We start from the raw sequence: 14,104 nt of genomic DNA, 5'->3' as shown, positions 1-14,104 counted from the left end.
CCATAAATATATATTACGAACGACAACATTTGACAATTTATGTTACTGTCATAAAAACTAGTGATAAGCATAAGTGATAAGTAGTTTCTATATTATGTATTTGTCAACAGACATCAAGCGGAGTAAGAGAAGACACACCCTTCAACTGGAGTGTGAGTGTTGAATCATCTATTGACTCATCCTATTTCGCTGGCTACCTGATAACACAGGTGCCTGGAGGGTACCTGGCGTCCATGTATCCAGCTAACAGGATTTTTGGAGCGGCGATTTTTGCGTCCGCCATTTTCAACATGGCAATTCCTGGAGCGATGTCTTTAGGACCAGCAGCTGTTGTTATGTTAAAAGTTGCCCAGGGTTTTGTCGAGGTATGTATAAATTTTGAACCAGATGAAATTTTTTGACATAAATTACATTCTTTACCTTATAGGGTTCTATATTGTCTTGCCTAGGAGTTAGCTCTAGGAGTCACTCGTAATGAAACATTTTGAACCAATTTAAATATGACTGTATTTATTATTTTCAAACGTCGAATTGCACATTGATTTGAGAATAATTTTATTAATGCTCTCAAACACACGTCGAAACGAGAACAATAAAAACACTACTTCGATATGATAGAAAAAAGATATAAGAACTTAACAAGCAGCGCAAAGCAGAGTCTTGCAACTTCACAATCGAGTCCGCCAAGCATCCGCGAATATTGGTTGTAAATACATAAATAGAAATTAGTAGGAATACAATATTGAAATTAGTTAAAATATCAATTGTACAGAATTAAGTAATGTGTGGGTTACATAAATTACTTATAATTACCATATATTTGTCTATATGAAGCAAATCAAATTACCGTATTGGATTATGATTGGTCTAACCTAATTGAGATGCCGTTGATTGACGAAACATATTTCGTCTGTCGTTGAACAAAATGGAATGAAAAAAATGTTCCTCGATTGACAGCATCACAAAGAGGGTTACAAACATGTAGCGAGCAATAATATGCGTTAAAATTTTGATCATTTGACATTCAGTTCGTGACGGTGCATGATCAAGCTTATTATCAATGCTTCAATTTCGAAGCTTAACTCCTACGCGAATATACCACTCGTCACGTTTGGATTTCATCCCCTTTACAACTCAAAGACAAATGTAAATACTCTATAGTCTACTGTTTCGTTAAACCTATTTATTTGAACTTGGAATACTTCCAAAATCTTAATATTGTCTTTGGCTTACACGGAAGCACATTAAAATATATTTTTAAGAGATATAATGTTAGGTTCTGTTAAATACATAACGACGTTTCGATTTAGTCATAAATATACGCGATAAATTTAATTTAAATTTGTGATTTATAATTGGTTCGCTTATTGGTTCAAAAAGCTCTAAAACTTGCGTACTATTACAAATGTACTTAAATTTTCTATAAAAGGAATAGTAAACGTTTTACTAAAAGGAATACATATAGAACTTTCTAACAAGAATAAATATAATAAAACAATAGTAGAAAGTAAAAACTTAAAACCATAAAGTACAGATCACGCATAGTGTATTGAGGACATTGAATCGATGACAAAAGTAGAAATTCTAAGAATTTTAAATTTAGAACATGCAAATACAAGGTTCCAATAAACTCGTATATTACGCTTGTGTGTAGTTCTCAATCGTTTCCCGATGTTACAAAGCCTCTTTAGGATTACTGAGCCCTCGGTTGCCATGGCAACGTATTTATTCGTCTCCTTGTAGCTCGGCTTAGGTGAATCGTCAATGGCACTGCCTATTCTATTAAACCTCACATTGAATTATCGTGATATTATCAGATTGAAAAGATATCTCCCAAATATGTTGAAGGCAATTCAGCTTAACTGAAATATTATGGAAGATTACACTGAAGAAATTATCATTATATCTTTTCATATATTTTCTAAGAATTATTTTGTTAATAAAAAGGTAATCGGTTCACTAATGATAATTTATATAATTTCTACGTTGTTGCGAGTCTAAAGGTCGCATCACGTATCTTTAATAAATAATAATACTTTTAATTTTTTTATTTTCCCAATGATGACGCTTTATATTTTTTTTCATAGGGTGTGACTTACCCGTCTTGCCATGGAATTTGGAGGATGTGGGCTCCACCTATGGAAAGATCGAGACTCGCAACATTAGCCTTCTGTGGTACTTACGCGGGCATTGTAATAGGAATGCCACTGTCTGGCGTTCTCACAGATTACATCTCGTGGCAAACACCATTTTACTTCTATGGAATATCTGGTATAATTTGGTAAGTCTTTATATATTGTTTAGTTAATATAATACTTAATTTGCTAGCCACGAGTGAGACGTGTAAACACAAGGTTAGGATATTGAAACCATATTTGTCAAGACCACACAATACGCTGAAATATTTGAATAGCGAATCTTTTGTATTTTAAAAAGAACACAAGAGCAGAACGTCTTCTCTTTAATAGAGACTGTAAGTAATATTATTGGGCACTTTCTTATGTTAAATATCCTTATTAGGTTAGACTTAAATTATTTAAGAGTCTTAAGTTAGGATAGATCGTAATGTGTCATGATGGTTTAGTAAAGGCAAATGTATGAAAAAATTAAAAAAAACGAATCTTTTTGTATGATTTAATTTTCGTCGTAAATGTGTTTAATATATATCGTTTATGCAACTGATTAACATAGTTGGTAATAAATATATAATTAAATTTTTAACATTCATATTGAGTCGTTGTGTCAATTTAGCCGTTTAAAGTAAGACATGCTACATCTGTAGTTTGTTTGAATAGTACTGGGCTATTTGAGACGCTATTAAAATGTACCTAAACAAATACGTGACCGAACATATATATATATAAATGTCTAGTTTATCGATTAGGTTCTTCGGTAACTTCAATAAGTTTAAAGCTCACTTTGTCATATTTTGTTTAGGTACTTCCTGTGGTTGTGGCTCGTATTTGAACGACCTAGCAAGCATCCACACATCTCAGGCAAAGAGTTAGCATACATTGAGCAATCATTGGGTACCGCGTCTCAAGCTGCCATGCCTGGATTCTGGTCTACACCTTGGAAGGAGTTTGCTACATCAACACCGGTGAATATATATTAAAGTCAAAGTCAAAATAATTTATTCATATAGGTAACACAATGCACGCTTATGAACGTCACAAACAAATATAATAAATTGTTCTAATTTTACATTCTCATTCATTTTAGTTCTCAAATTCAAAATCATTATAACGTTTATTTTTATAAATAATAGAGAAATAAGAGTCGTGAGTCGTGAACCACTAACGCCAATCATGTACGAAAATGGTCACCTGGGCATGAGCTAATATCATTCCCATACAAATTCGTTCAGCAAAAATGGGCCAGGCTCGCGAAAAAGACGTTTTCTGATAAGCCTTTATTTTTTTAAATATTTTGTCTAAGCATATAAAGGAGTTAGGAAATCTTGCTAAAAAAACTCGATCACAATTAATTCAATTAAAAATGTCTCCTCTTTCGATAACAACAATAACGTTAAATGAATAATTTAGTCAATTACAAAAAGCACGATACGAACGTTTGGTTTCCTACAAGTAGCGATTATATCTAAATTCTAAGTACTCATACTAAAGTCTTCCGACAGACTTTATTAAACTGAGTAAGCACAGTTTGACACCATGGAACCGTACTTGGTATAACTAAGGAGACACATAACAGCCTTGTAAACATCAACTGTATAAAAATTATTGATGATAGTTTTTATAGTCAAGTAACTGTTCGAGAAACTTTTGTGTTATTGTCTTCTTAACAAAATGCATTCACAAATAATTGTTTAAGGTATACGCTATTATCGTGGCCAACTTCTGTAGGACCTGGAACTTCTGCTTATTGGTTATTTTCCAGTCGGCATATTTCAACACACGATTTAATATGCAAATAACTGAGGTAAGTAACTATTATTTGTATTTTAAAACCTTTTTTTTGTGAGAATTTCGTATTCATGATAATGAAAATGTGTAGTCTGAAATAGTGTAATGTATATATCAGGTTAACATTTAAATAAACTGAGAAATATCGTAGGTATAACTAACAATTATTAGATAACGAGCCGTCGAAATATAAAAATAACGATAACTAGTGACAATCATTTGATTTAATTTTATATTACAAATACACACAACGCAATTCAAAATCTGTACAAACAATTATCACTCCGAATCCGTTAAAATAAGAACTGTTTTCCCATAGTCTGGTTTTGTCGGTGCCATACCTCACTTGATCATGACATCCCTCGTGCCCATCGGGGGGATGATGGCGGATTATCTTCGCAAAAACAATATAATGACTACAACTAATGTGAGGAAACTATTCAACTGTGGAGGTTTCGGACTGGAGGCGTTTTTCTTTGTTCTCGTCGCGTATGCTGATAACAAAGTAAGTACTTATAATACCTTAATCAGTTTTACTGTTTACACTCAGTTTTAATACTACTTACGACTTGTATGTCGTTCCGTAAAATAATGTCAATTGCGGACTTTATTTGCGATTCGCAGCAGTCACGATTTTGGGTATAAGGGTGTTATTCAGAAAGGAGGCTTAGCGCTAAGTCTGACCTCCTATATATTTTTGACTTACTGGAACGTGAACAATTACACATGGGAGTTGGTAGTAGAAGTAGTGAGTAGAATTCAGCTAGATATGTGGGAAATAAAATATATTACGCCAGCGTTAAAGGTACACTGCCACAGGGACTAAACTTTTAAAATTTGTTTTCATTTTCTTTTTAATAATTTGTATTATTACTTTGAAGGTTAAGAAAATTGCAAATACTGCATACTTGTAACCATATTAATAAATTTACGTACAATGTCAAAAAAACAATATATGTATAACTATATATATTAAATCTATAGAATTATTCGAACGTATTTAGTGAATTATAAAACGATTCTATGAATGTATTTTTTTTTAATATTAAGATTTTCATGAAATGTCCCTTTCATACATTTCAGAAAATATTATAAAGTCAACTTTTACCAGTGTAATTGTTTAGACAAAAATATATTTAAAAGTTTAAGTCCTAATAAAAGATTATTTTTAGTATGTTGCAACGATAGAACTGACACTTGGGGTAGCGTGCAGTGGATTCGCAATTTCTGGATACAATGTGAATCACTTGGACATCGCACCGCGATATGCGTCTATTTTGATGGGACTGTCCAATGGTATCGGCACTATAGCTGGCTTCGTGGTCCCAATTGTGATTGATTACATGACACAGGAGAAGGTAAGATATTTCATTGATTTTTCTTTTTCTATACAGTATGCAAGACATTTTTTTTGTTCGTATAGATTTTACACAAAGACTACTAAAATAACTTAAAAAAAAATTTAAACATTCACAATGTACCACGGAATAATTATTCCCTAGTGGAGACTAGCGATAGATCAATTTTGTTCCAACCATATTTCTGTCTGGACTAATGCCTTAAATTACCTTATGCCTTTATCTTTGTAAAAATGATTTTGTTTCGATGCCCAGGGATACAGTTAATCCGGTCATATTCAGTATTTTTTTACAAATAATATTGCTTGCCCGATACTTCTTTATGAAAAAGTTCTATTCAAAACAAGACAACCTGCATAAGACAGCTATTGTTTATACTCAATAATTATGCAAACTTAATATTAAAAATATATTTGAAACTTCCTTTTGCTATTCCTTTTTTAAAACTCAATAAATATAACTTTATTTATCACAATACGTGCGTACTACCCTCGAAGGCTCTATCGAAACAATAAAGACATTGGTCCGTGGCTAATTTTAAAAAGGAAATCGAGCTCGGTGTGAATCGCGCGCTGAATACGAAATAATGTGAAATGAACAAACGGTGGGTGAGCGACGATGCGTTACATTGACTAGAAGTGTTCGCTTTATGATTGATGTGATATGCCTTTTAACATAAAGGGATAATTTAAACTACGATAGAATAAATGTAGAAATACCATTAGCTGTAACATTATTCTAGCAACAAATCATTACTCAAGTCAATTTATTTACATAATTTCTGTTATAACTACCTATATGCATTTGTCGCGCTCCTAAACAAGACTGCTATGGTTACATTAATGCAAACCACAGCGGTTTTCTAATGTAACACATTGTGATTTTATTATTTTATTTTATAAAATAAAGAAATCAAAATAAAGTAGATATAACACCATTTATTTATTGTATTCACGCTCCTTATGATGTTATAGTTTAAGACAAAATGAACTAAGGAAAGAAAATGTTATAAAATTTAGTAGAATTTGTCTTAGACTTAACGACGTCATTGTATCAGAATTAGAACTCATTATTTTTATTTGAATGTAATTTTTGCTTGTGTCACAAATAATAAAACTACTCCTATATTCGTAATCATATAGATTTCCTACAAAAAACCGTATTAATGGCTTGTAATTCCACATTTGCATAGGATAAATTAGAAAAGGCCATAACGGAATGGCGCGAAGTATTCCTGATGGGGGCGACAGTACACTTTATAGGCATCACGATTTACGGCATATTTGCTTCCGGAGAGCTGCAGCCTTGGGCGGATCCTCCACCAACGACCTATGATGCCCCCATGAAACCTATATCAGACCAGGAAACAACATTTGTATGTATAAATGTTTTTTATTACCTTGTAATTTTTTTTACTTCTTAATATCATTTGAAATAAAATTCTTACAAGTGACAAATAAAAGTGTTATTAAAATATACATTTGACCAAAGACAATATTATAGACTTGTAATTATTGTCAACAGTCGGAACAGCCTTCAGCCCCATTGAAGGGCTCGGAGCCGCCAGCATACGGTGCCATTGCACCGCCCCGCCCGCCTGCGCCTCAACAGCATGTCCCCAATAATCCATTTGTTTCCGGGGCATTGTACCAAGCTGAACCTATACAACCTCCAGCGGAGTCCTACCAGGATCTGACTGATGATGGCACATATTAAACTTTAACCTTCGGTCAAAATACACTACGCAACACGTAAGGTAATAATCGTATTTAATAAAAAGACTTATTCTTATATGTCTTATTCTGTTTTAACTAAAGTAATTGTCTCTTTTCATGATGACTAATTACGAGGAGTAGTTACAACAGGGTAAGAAAGTTAATGTAGGTTATAAAGGGCGAGTTTTTTCCCTATTCCAATATGAAAATATTCCTCATACCTACGTAAAACTATTAGAAAACTCTTTTTTTTTATATCTCTCACTATAACTATCTGCAGCGTTAAACAATAAAAACCGATTACTTATTCACATAATTTATAGATTAATTACAGACCCGGCTGGTCTGGGCATTTATTTTTTAATCTATTTTGGAAATAACAGCCCAAATCACTCACTGATAACTCTATAATTATAATTTATTGATAAATCTTATAGCTATTGAGATCCATCGGTTGAGTTAAACTCATAATATTTTGTTAAACAATAAATATACAATACACAAATCTTTCCTCTATATATTTAGATAAAGTAAATCGTAGTGTATTTTGATCCCAAAAGTATGGCGTTGCAGTTTCGGGGTACGTCTGCTATTTTTTACAATTAGGTAGAAAAATATGTATTGTTCTTCATATGTTAGCTTTTATCAATATAGATGTCCTATAAAGTTAATAAATCCAAATTTTATTTGTTGTTTATCTTTAAAATGCTGATACGCTTAGGATAAATATTTTCGAATTTCGTCATCCGTTGTTCGAGCATTGATGTACAAAAATGTAGATATAAATTGCGATGTTTTTGCATATCATGTATCAAATCCTGTTTAATATTAGTATGTATGTTTGCTTGTGGTAAAGCTTTCATTTGTTGGAAGAAATCAATTCATATGGAGAACAAAAAAATATGTTTATACAAGTTTAGAATAAGCTTTAAGCCCCCATAAACAAGTTTACGTGCGACAAAAACCGTGAAATGCGCATCAGATTCATACAATCATCGCCTAATTCACTAAGGTAGTGTATAACCAGGCATTAATCTCTTTTCAACTCGGCTTAAATATAATTTCACAGAAAGAGACACTTTATCAAAAACAGTGCCATTATGATTAATGCTACGCACTTAAACTTGTGTGAATGTTTAGGATATTCGTTTAAACCTTCCTACTATTTCTGTCTCGTCCTTGTTGCTACATGTCATACCTACTTGTTGAAAAATGTTTATAATATACTCTTACATTGTAATGAACGAAATACTTTTTAATATTATAGAATTGTATGTACTTCAAATTATAAAATAAATGTATGATAGGCGTAGAAATTTAACTAAAATGTTGAGATAAAGGAAGTAATGTAATCATCTTTCTGTTTAAAACAATATTTTCCTAGTTTGGTTTCGGCTCTTCGTTAATTATTGAACGATAAAAAATCTCTCCCGTTGTCAGTGAAAACTTCACTTAATCTTAAGACATTATTATTTGATATAATATTGAATTATTCATATAAATATATAGTTACTGCAAATTGTATGTATCGCTTCGACAAAATAAGAAAATCTAAAAAAATGCTTAGTGTATATCGGTGTCAATAATGTACATTATTAATCAAAACTATGCTATTTAAAATTTGTATTATTTGAACTAAGTATATAGCCAGGTGTTTTTCAGAGTTACGTATATACCGCTTGTCTATGTAGACAAGTACTACTTTAAGTAGAAAATATAGCTGTATATAGATATATTAGAGTCGGGTTACCTTCAGACAAGGTACGAATTATATTTAATGCTAAAAAATAATAATTTAAATTTAATATGTAGAGTGTTCGTTCAAGTATCACATAGCACAATAGGGGGGTGGAGTTTGGTCTTTGATTTTCTTATTTGGTAATAACGTCAATAGTAATGATTTACTTTTTTACACATCACCTACACATTGTGTATGCTTGGAAATGAAATGCATTTTCGAGGATTCCTACAAAAAATTAATATGTTTATGTACTATATCTATTTTTCAGAGCTTTGCTTATTTTTGCGGAAAAGAGGAGGGGGGGGGGGGGGTTAATTTGAAGTAAAACTACTTATGTTATACTTGAACGGCCTCTTAAAATCCATATTATTAGTTTAGGCATAATGGCATAATAATAAGGCATTGGTTTCATATAACCTTTTTAAATTTTTCGTATTAAATACTTTTTATATTTCGTATTTAATACTTACAATAATGTTCACAAATTTTATGGCAATCGGTCTTTAAGCCATCCTAATTCCAGATGTCTAAAGTCATATGAAAAGGTATATAGATCACCGATTACTATGCCTGCATGGCATTCATGATATCAAAGTCACAGTCAAATCATTTATCTATTAGACTAAAAAAAGAACTTATGAAATTCAAAATTTAAAAAAAAAAACCCCTCTCTACTTCGAAAGGTAGTTTCAAATGGATCGACGAGAAACTCCATACTAAAACGGCTATATTGAATATGATGCTGATAATAAATTGGCAATACTGCATTTTTGACAATAACGTGCAATTAAAGACAATAAGTTGATAAAACAACGTTCGGTATTTTGTATGACAAGTAAAAAAATTCGTTTGAAGTTCATTTTCATATTGTAAATTTTTAGATTTATATATTTAGATAGATTTCGCATGATTGCATAAGTGCGAACAGCATTATAAACAGACAGAACCTATACAATTATTATATAAATGTTAAATTGTAGATATAGCAGATAAGATTCTACATTTTAATTAAGTATAATAAAGGGAGAAGATAATAAATTTTGGTAAATTATATCCTCTTAATTGTAGTAATTGTGTGATTGTATATAATCATGACAATAATGTCGTAGGTAGTATCAGAATGCAATATTACTTTAAACTATTTTGGGTTAGACTCAAATTTGTATATTTATAGAATAATATTAGATTACCAAAGTATAAATGTGTGAAGTATATTATTACTCGAGGTGGATATTAAGTTTTTAATTTGAATTTATAAAAATAGGCTTAGTTTATTTTTTTACTTTAAGATTTACTTCTGAATTAATTTTTATTATGTCATGTTATGTTTTATACTTTCAATAAAATGCCGTATGAGATATGAAAGAAGTAGGTTTAAAAGTGAAGTGGAGGTGGCTTTTGGACATCAGTGAGAATTATCATATGTTTTGGATAATTTTATGAGATTTTCATATTACTGTCTTCCTGCATTCAATGCGAACTTAAAATCATTTTAAAATTTAGTCTTTTAGAATTAATGATAATGTAAAAATAAAAATGTTATTTTAACATATCTCTACACCGTCAATTCTGGTTTGTAAAAATCAACTAGAAAATTTCTTGTATATGTATTTGTAGTATCATATGTATTTTACACATAGAAATCATTAAATTTCACTTAAAATATAAGAATATTGATTTTCACTACTCATCAGCATGTTGACAACGAAAACACTTATAGTATTTTAATAATTTAACACCGCATTCACTAAGTTATATATATTATTTGTAATGTATTTGTAGGGCCGGATTGTGCATATATTTATTTAGGTGATAATTTTCACAATGTCCAAAACAATGGCGTAAGGGTACCAATCCCCCACACTCGTTACAGAGCACCGAATGTAATAATATAATCGAATAATAAACATGTACATAGATATATAATATGACAATAAGTTAGATTATTTATAATATAAATATAAGTGTGTTTATTATTAGTTTTTTTAATTACAATTCTTTCCAGCTGTCGTGGTTGACGCTGAAGCAATAAATTAGAGTTTAAGAAATTTTAATATAGTCGTTAATGGAATTAAAATTCATTAATTTCCTTTATCAGTCATTTGGTATGATAGATTTAAAAAAAATAGTATTAATATTTATTTTTAATATAAGAATAAGACAATAATTTCTTTTTACGGGGTGATCTCACTCTATAAGGCTGTGTCGACAATAATGCGAAAGCACATTAGATTTTAATAATAACTAATATAATAAAGAATAATGATTTTATAAAAATACTATAGGCCTCAAATAGGTATTGTTTCCTCACTTTTGACGATAACCTTTATTTCTTAAAATGAAGTCGCACATCAAGGTTGGGACTTAAACAATGACTAAAGTTTTTTAATTTGCCAGAAAATAAATAATGAATACTTCAATTAAAAATCATAGGGTATCAAGAGTTATTTGGTTCATTTAAATGAGTAACAAGTCATTATAGGAGTAATAATAACAGAAGATTCATTAACTAATTGGGTTTATAGTATATTTATGAATATGTGACGATAATAATGTCTCAATAATCTAGATTTAAACAAAAGTTATATAAGAAATCTTTTTTTTAAGGATTTTACATTTAAAATTCTTAAATAGAAATAAATTAGATTTTTAGTAATTCTGTATATTGAATGTGATGTTATACATAAATGTAGTTTAATATAATGGACAATAGTTTGATAGTAGTATATTTAAATATTAGATTCATAAGGCACGGACGTTTTAGTTTTTTTGCATGTACTCACTTTATGTAATAATATTTCAACATAATAATATTTTGCAACAAAACATTTCCTTTACCGCTGAAAATAAATTCAGTTTAATAATTGTGTTGTTATTCGTAATATATTTATTATCAGTATTTGCAATTCATTCCCATGGAAACAAGCAAGCGTAGTAATGATCTAAGGATAAAATTCAGCGTCATGTCATAGCGCTGAATCCCTCAAACTTACCTAAGCGTGAAGAAAGCTACTTTTAATAATTTAATTCATGAAACGCATTCATATGTGATCAAAGCATTGAGACGGCGGCAGGAAAATAATTATGCATAAGTTCCGTGCTTGTATATAGTGTGTAAATGTCTAGATTAGTTCCTCGCACTGAGCACTGATTCGTCAATTACTGATTAGATTCTGAGTAGAAGTTGCTTTTTAACGCTGTAAATGCGCCGCTAAACAGATTTAAGTGGAAAATAGAATGTTTGTAGTTTGTAGCATAATCATTTAACAACTTTAATAAACATTGTTAGAATAGTGCAATTAACATCGTATGTTAGACAGATGTTTTATTAAAAACCATCACGTGAAAATCGATGTGTTGACAAAACAGACAAAATTTTATTTTGCTGAAATGAATTCTTATGTCAGAAATGTGTCAGCCCTATGCTCCATTTCGAGTTAACGCGACTTGACAGTTCTCAGACTTGTAACCGAACCTTGTATGTTGGTTGTAACATAGCGAAAAAAAATTTCTTCAGATTCTTTAAGCCGGTAAAAGATTATGCTACCTTAATATATTTCATCTTTGTTTGCTGTTATTGAATTCTGGAATTGTTCTAGAATTTTGATAATCACTTTGATAATTCTAATGTAAATATAAAGTATCTTGTGTAATCTAATCAAACACTGTAATACGAATTAAAAATATATAGTAGAAACAAAAAAACCTTGGATATTTTGACAAATACCACACTGTCTTTGTAGCTATCATATAAGGTAGTACAATTTCTGTTTGTTTTTTATGTACCGATTAAGAGTCATGATGAAGGCGGAATCAAAGTCGGAAGTCAACGGTCTGTAAGGAAAAATAGTGAAAAGTTGTTCATAAAAATACAATTATTAGTTAATTTTTGATATCTTAAGCACATTACACGAATGCACATAGATAATTAGAGAATATAAAAGTTTTCCTTTTTATTGTCTATTTGATATTTGCTTAAACTTAATTTAATACAAAATAAAGTACAAATGTTTCATATTACGATAAATGTATTGCAAACTAAATAAAATATATTATGTCTTCACAAGAACCTCTACTCAGCGTAGGCGAATATTATAAATACAAATCGCAGATAAGAACTTCATATATAAATAAGCTTATATATGTTATATTGCAAACTTATGTATTATATCTTAAACAAAATCAAAACCTGAATTCGCAGTCCACGCTTTGTATTTTCACTGACAAAGGGAGAGAGAATCAAAAAAATGAGTTTATTATATAATTTATATATGTAAATATAACTCATGAATCAGTTATTGATATCTTTCGACGCCTTGAGTTAACATTTTACGTCTTAATTTGTTAGTAAAATCAATATATTTTATTGACGTTTTAACATTTTTGTTAGGTTTTAAGATGCTTGCCATATAGTTGTAGTTTTTGTTTATCAATATTCTGTGATATTTGATCTCAATAAGTTTAGTTAACAAAACAATTTCAGTAGTTTCGTTTTGGTGAGAAATGGTAACATTATCTTCCTGAATATATGTTTGGAAATTGACTACTGTTTTATTCTTTGATTTGTTACCCTTTAAAATATATTTTTTTCTTTCAATAATACTTGCATAGTGAAGGAAGCCGCCAGTAAGTATTAACAATCGGTGTATGTTAGAATTTCTTGTCTATAAAAGAAAAAGAAATTGAAATCTGAGGCCAGAGTCCTTACACTGTATCTTCCCGACAGCAATCATCAATAAGATTTTGTTTCGCATGAACCCAAGGTTATGGATATTAAGATTGTAATATCATACTAAGGCGTTATTTAGGTTGCGAATTGATGAAAAAGCGCCATTTTGCTTAGCTAACTTGACAAATATCGCCGTTGTAAGTTGTCAATGTTTATATGTTCTAAAACTATATTGTTCTTGGATTCCAAGAACAATATAGTTTTAGAGCTAGTGGGTTGAGAGTACGGTCACGAAAATTGCATACCAAGCTTCCATCTCGACTTCAGGAGATTGACCAACCCGTGGCGGCCTAAACCGAGGTCCGATTGTAGCAGGAAAAACTTTGTAGTCATGGGAAAATCTCATTCCCGGCAGAGCTAAGCTCGCCAAAACAGCCAAAGCTGACCTGTAAAGGCTCTTCAGGAGAACATGAAGGTTCCATTACAAAAAAGAATAGCCACTGGGGCCTAAGAGGTCGAGGACCCTCTCTTTGAAATGGAGGAACTGTTCACTTTTCTTCCAATCGTCATTGGAAGTTACAGAGTATGGACGCTGGCTGTATTTGTTTTGGCAACATTAAATACAAATAAAACATAATAATTACTTTATTACTATATATATATATATATATATTAGTATACTTTATTTATAACTTATA

At 30.7% G+C, this 14,104-nt stretch overlaps 1 protein-coding gene across 1 annotated transcript in view; it reads left to right on the top strand.

The window, feature by feature from the left end:
* The window catches only part of LOC123714516 (vesicular glutamate transporter 1), a 52,274-nt gene extending 39,060 nt beyond the window's left edge, over positions 1-13,214 (top strand). The window contains exons 6-13 of the mRNA XM_045668789.1: positions 111-365; positions 2,088-2,281; positions 2,938-3,100; positions 3,832-3,939; positions 4,243-4,428; positions 5,096-5,281; positions 6,474-6,656; positions 6,806-13,214. Coding sequence (XP_045524745.1) covers positions 111-365; positions 2,088-2,281; positions 2,938-3,100; positions 3,832-3,939; positions 4,243-4,428; positions 5,096-5,281; positions 6,474-6,656; positions 6,806-6,997 — 1,467 coding nt within the window. The 3' untranslated portion in view covers positions 6,998-13,214. The remainder of the gene's footprint in view (positions 1-110; positions 366-2,087; positions 2,282-2,937; positions 3,101-3,831; positions 3,940-4,242; positions 4,429-5,095; positions 5,282-6,473; positions 6,657-6,805) is intronic.
* The last annotated feature ends 890 nt before the right edge of the window (positions 13,215-14,104 follow it).

This window comes from Pieris brassicae, chromosome 9 (genome assembly GCF_905147105.1).
Source record: "Pieris brassicae chromosome 9, ilPieBrab1.1, whole genome shotgun sequence".
NCBI lineage: Eukaryota > Metazoa > Arthropoda > Insecta > Lepidoptera > Pieridae > Pieris > Pieris brassicae.
The sequence above is the reverse complement of the archived record's forward strand: the minus strand, read 5'-3'. Positions and strand labels throughout refer to the sequence as shown.